The sequence below is a fragment of the Anopheles arabiensis genome, chromosome 3 (genome assembly GCF_016920715.1).
Source record: "Anopheles arabiensis isolate DONGOLA chromosome 3, AaraD3, whole genome shotgun sequence".
Lineage (NCBI taxonomy): Eukaryota > Metazoa > Arthropoda > Insecta > Diptera > Culicidae > Anopheles > Anopheles arabiensis.
Window position 1 is genome coordinate 58,075,013 of NC_053518.1, and position 5,812 is coordinate 58,080,824.

A 5,812-nucleotide genomic window follows, 5' to 3' on the forward strand; every position below is an offset into this window, starting at 1 on the left:
GAGTTCTTATAAGAAAATTATCATCACTGAGGCCGTGTTGCCGTTCGATGAGGCTGATTGTCCGGCACCGGCCACCACCACTACCACTACCACTACCACTACCACTACCACTACCACCATCATCAGGGCCACCGCCGCCTCTGTCTCCGCAAGCACCACTTCCAGCCCAGGCACCTCCGCAGTCCCAAACCAGTGTGTCCGACCACCGACCAAGCGTCCGACGGTCATGACAGCGGAGTGCTTGGCTTGAAGGAGTATAAGAGGCGGAGAGAATTGGGGAATCATTTGTACCACCTCAAAGTAGCGGTTCCCATGTCGTTCCCATCCCCACCGTCTCCCGACATGAATCGGCTGGTTCAACGGAAAGCGCTGGTTGAAGTAAAGACAGTGCCGTGAAAGTTATGGGTTTTCAATTCGCGATCACCGCAGGCTGCCTCGCCGCTGGCCAAGCACGCCCCGTAGCAACCGAGCCAGTTGCAACGACGTCTCGATCCGGCCTGCCTACGATCACCGCAACTTCCACCACCGATTTCACCGCTTCCACTGCCGATTTCACCGCTCCCATCGACGATTTTACCGCTCCCACCGACGATTTCACCGCTCCTATCGCTGCTTCCACCGCAACACGGACCGTCGCTCCATTTGTCCCTGTTGATTCAGCCACCGTCCCCGATTTGTACCGGTTGCTAATCGAGCTCATCAACCAGACAGCCGCGCTCGCCAACAACACAGCCACGCTCGCCAATCACACAGCCACGCTCGCCAACCAGACAGCCGCGTTCGCCAGCCAGTCAGCCAAGCAGGCAGCCGACATAAATCGCCGCTTAGACGTTTTTACGGCGCAAAACAAATCTGTGCAGAAAGAGGTCGCTGTTGTCCGGAAAACCACGGCGGTTTTGGATGCCGTGGTAAACTCCGAGCCTGTACGGTCGTAGCACGAGCTGAACTGAACGACTAAGAGCGCAAGTTGAGCGACAAGGAATATATGGGAAATTGCGTGGGTTGGCTGCACAGCAACATCACGTCCAGAAATATTAACAAGCGGCTGAAGGAAGTGAAGGAGCTGGTACTGCCCAACGGGACAAAAGTAGAAAGCTTGGAGCAAAATAATCATTTGTCTCCCTCTATCCTCTATTCTGCGCTTGCTTGCCCTCATGCGCGAGCGCTCGAGTATATTCTCTCAGAACTGAGTATTCGCAGTTCAACCCGTGCAGTGAGAATTTATGTGGTAATGTGTAGCGAAATTTGTCTCTGTATCTCATTCCCCACCCCCAAAAGTCACAAACACTCTCCGCGCACTCTTACAATTTTGGCGCGCACGCTACATACAACACAATACCAAAGGTCGTTTTAACCGCGCGCACTGATCAAAGTCGCAATGGTTCAATTGGAACGCCAACGCTCCAAGTCAGAGATTTGGTCTGAAGAAAAAAGTTTTTCTGACCAAATCGACAACACACACGCGACGACACACATCGTCACATCGACCGCCGTCGATGGAAGTGAGTGATGTTCTAAAAATAGATCTGTGGGGTGAGTGAGATGAGGGAGGGGGGGGGAGCGGTGTAGAACCGCGAACGTAAGCGTGAGTGAGTCGTCGCGTGTGTGTGTTGTATCACTCGAGAACTCATTTATTGCTCTTTCCTGGAACCCACATGTTCTACATTTTTCTAATTTTAAGCAACCAAAGTAGAGCGGGAAGTAGAAGGCTACTTCATATTCTATTTTCCTTACTACTTTCGAGCGTTTTGAATCGCTTGGGTGTATGCCACATTTGTGTTGAGTTGCCGTTGGTCTACGAGGAACGATAAAATAGCGATATCCCGTCTCCCACACGTATGTGAGCTGTTCCGGAGAGCGGCATCATGGGCGAATTTGTCCATAACAGCAAAATACGTTAGCTACTTTTTCATACGCGTATTGCGATACGTAAAATAAGCCGGTTAGTTTAAGTAAGGTTAAGTTTAAGATAGTTTAGTGACACTATTTCATTAGGTTATTAAAATAATGTCAACGTTTAGTTAAGTTAGTTACAGTTAAAGTCGTATACATTAAATTATTAAAAGAATGTAAATATATTATGATTATGACTACGAAAGTAACATTTTAATTATTTCACAAAACAACCAACCAAAACTTGCTCACTATTCGCCCGATTGATCTGAAACACAAAACACAAAGTTGGGCTACGGTAGAGATACGGGAAGAGGCATATTTTTTACATTCACAATGAACACCTGTGTGACAAAACTATTTCTCATTATTTACCCTGTTTATCTAAAGCACAAAACACAAACTTGGGCTACGGGAGAAATACGGGAAGAGGTATATTTTTACATTTACAATTCTCCTTTCACCTGTGTAACAAAACTATATCTCATTATTTACCCTACCCAAAAGTACAAAACGCAAAGCTGGGCATATTTTTTCTTTTAGGTTTCATTTACATAAGTGTGTGTCAATGGTACAAATGTGTATACCCCGGCTCGCGCTGTCTGCACTGCAGCTAACTTGCACAGCAAGGTACTGCTGGGGTAGTGTTTAAGGGTACGTTTGTTTAAGTCGTCCATGCTGGCCGAGTAAATATTCGCCTCCGTCGAGAGGCACGGTTCTGTAAATGCTGGCACCTGCCTCAAGAAACCATACCCCTGCACTGTAATTGCGTTGCCCGATTTTGTGGCCGTTTCGTACCGGACCACCTCACCCGAGTTGGACATACACCACTGATCGCGGAAATTTTGCCGCAGCGTGAAGCCCTCCCGTACGGTCGTTATGGTTTCAACACCAACCGTGCGCACCGATGGTTCGTCGACCGGTTTGTTTTGCTGACGCTTGGCAACAATGACATGTTGCAGGTCCAGCAAACGATGGACCACTTGGACTAGGCTGTGCCTCCCGGAATGTACCAACTTTTTGAGGTCGTGCAAAAATGCCTCAAAAATGAAGGCCGATATGGTTTTTAAACCCTCAAACCTGCGCACGTCCTCGTAAACGTGCAGCAGGTTATGCACGTTGCTATTCATAAGCACTGGGCTGTACAAATCTCCATAGGCTGCCACAAACCTATGCAGAAATGAGTCAGCCAGTGCCCATTTTGCGCGGTGGTAGGTGGTGGTCATGAATGTTACAGCCATCGTCAACAACATGAAGTGTTGGTACGCTGCATCGTCAAGTCTACCCTCTAGAACCACGAAACCGGCAACCAGCAGAAACATACTATACTCGGAAGCTTTCCAGAGTTGGACGTATCGCAGATCGCGCAGCTTGCGTTGATAATCTGTAGGGAGCTTTAACAGGCGCAAGTGCTCCGACACTTGACGTTGTTGCCGGCGTGGCAAGTAACACGGCAGGCCAGGGAAGCCTTTTATCCACAAATCGATCAACTTGGCCTCCACGCCCTTGTACAGTAGGTGCATATCTTCGGCCACAAAATCGGCCACAATATCACAACCTAATAGTCTGGTAAGGGGGGTGCGTTTGTTGACGTGTGTCGGATATTTGCCATCGCAAAAGTCGCTGTGGTTTCGTGGCTGGCGTTCCGCATCATACGTGAAATACATCCGGTGCCCGTCCAACACCCCTACGATCGTGCACTTTTGGCACCCGCTGTTTGCATTATGCCCTTTAACACCTGCAAGAAAATGAAACGAAAAATAATTAGAAATAATGCATAGTACCGTATTTCACTGTGCGTGTAAAGCGGACACACATTCCACTGTATATGTAGAAGGCACTTTATCAACAACCTACCTTTTATGAATGCACGTGCTGGAGCATCTGCTATGATAGCACGCGGGGCTACCCAGTAAAAGCGGGTTCCAATTACCAGGCCGTTCATAAAAGGTGGTTCATTTCGTCCACAAACTGATCCAAAAACTCTTCGAGGTTTAACGGTTTCGATTCGCCACAAAAAATCGCAACCGTCATCACCGGAGTATTTGGCACGTTGTGAACCTGCATCAGGATGGGCCAAAATTGGGACCGGCTGCTTTTGTGCAGCGGCAGGCCGTCCACAAAAAATTCAACTCAAACCCCTCCTGGGTTGGCTGAACATCACTGGAACGATAAAAAAAAATTAAAATAAAAACATGTAATTAGCACTTTACCAAATGCACGGTTAGTTTAATATTCTTACCGAAAGTATGAAAGAAGGCATTTCCCCACACCCTGGTACCACAGCGTCCCTCCTGCGATAGGCGTAATGGCTGTCTCCGGTGCTCTGGACGCGGGCGTGTTCATTAACGTTCGAGCATCCTTGGGCAATCTGGCATTGGGAAAATGCTGCCGCAAATGGCCCAGCAAAGGTTCAAACTACGATGAGTTTGCCCAGTTTGCAGGGCCCACAGCCGCAAACCTTCCTCGCACGAAAGGTCTTCGTACGGTTGGTCCGGCGTTTGCACCTCGACCTGGATGTCTTCGATGTCACTTTCTGCCCCGCTGCTTGCGTCGGCCATGCTGTCCTCCTCGCTGTCGCTAAGCGGAGCAGCATCGTCTGTAAAACAGCTCGGAACGGGCTCCATGTACGATGGCTCAGCATCATCGGCTTGGGTTTCTGTAATATAGACACGTAGCACATTTTACAACACTGCTCGTTACATTCACCTAACTCATAACCGTTCACCAAGTACTCACCCACAGTCGGCAGCTCCGGTTGCCGGGCACGACGGAATTCCCTCTCCACCTCCTCAAAACGCCGCTTACACGCACGTTCAGCTGCATGGTACACCAAGCCACTCTTTTTATCTGGATTACGTTCCATTTTCACGCTTTTAACACTTTGCGAAGGATAGATGTGCACTGGTTAAAGTTCTATTGGCGTTTGTTTTAATTTCTCAACGGTTCCTTTCTCCACGCTTTGCATGGACAACACGCCAGAAAGAGATAGCGCTAGGGAGGAAAAGAGCACGGACGACAGCTGACAGCCATTGGCCGTCTGACACACCAACACATCGATAGTTGTCACAGCGTGCTCAGCCGAGGGGTATGAGGCGGAGCCAGGGACGGGTAGCTCGACGAGCTGCTTGACAAATTTGCTTTAGGAGAGAAAAAATGGCATGATAAAATTCTCAGAACTCCATGATTTCTTCCATCGTTGTGCACAGCGGGAAGTAACGAAGTGGTGAAGCGACTTGTGGCGAGCGGAAAGCATACGTGTTGATATACAGGGTTTACCAGTCCAATAAACAACTGTCCACTTGTTTATAACAATAGTCGTTTTGAATAGACACCGCTGTCTACCACTTGCTCACACGTCAGATGGTGTAAGCTACTCTGTCCAATTCAATAACACAATTTACGCCTTCGAGTAGCAACAGAAAAGGCAGGATTAGGTTTATCGCTTAATATTGATAATTTTGACTCATTAATAAAAGATGTTAGGTCCAGGTGCCAAGAAAAACTCAACCCCGACAGAATTATATGTCAATTAAAAGCGATCCGTCATGGAGACACTAAACTTCGCTCATGGAACCAAAAGCTCGATTACCGGACTAGGTGTTTGCTAATCGGGTAACCTACCCTAAGTGAGCGAATACGAAAAGCCAGTTCGTCGTTCATCACGGGACTTCTAGACGGCCGTATTGACTCTTCATCACTACTGGCTGCCATCAACCTGTACGTTCCTGCCAGGCCGGTCCGGTCTTGGGCAATGTTGGCCCTCGACGACCGTATAACGCAATTTGGCTTTTCTGACCCGTTCCTTCTCATGTGTCGTGCTTTTAACGCATGCTTTCCAAAATCATCCGAAGATACCAGCAAAAAATGGAGGTTAGTTGTTGATTTTAGAAAACTAAATAAAAAATAGCCTGATAAA

The 5,812-nt window shown here is 48.1% G+C and overlaps 2 protein-coding genes across 2 annotated transcripts; both read right to left on the minus strand.

Annotated features, from left to right (window-relative positions):
* Positions 1 to 2,432: 2,432 nt before the first annotated feature.
* Positions 2,433 to 3,883, minus strand: LOC120901078. Its single transcript, XM_040308784.1, has 2 exons — positions 3,751 to 3,883; positions 2,433 to 3,631 (listed from the first exon to the last, which is right to left on the minus strand). Exons 1-2 carry the CDS (start codon positions 3,836 to 3,838, stop codon positions 2,433 to 2,435), a joined length of 1,287 nt encoding a protein of 428 aa, XP_040164718.1. The 5' UTR covers positions 3,839 to 3,883.
* Positions 3,884 to 4,306: 423 nt separating this feature from the next.
* On the minus strand, positions 4,307 to 4,759 carry LOC120901079. Its single transcript, XM_040308785.1, has 3 exons — positions 4,633 to 4,759; positions 4,355 to 4,552; positions 4,307 to 4,311 (listed from the first exon to the last, which is right to left on the minus strand). Exons 1-3 carry the CDS (start codon positions 4,757 to 4,759, stop codon positions 4,307 to 4,309), a joined length of 330 nt encoding a protein of 109 aa, XP_040164719.1.
* Positions 4,760 to 5,812: the final 1,053 nt, after the last annotated feature.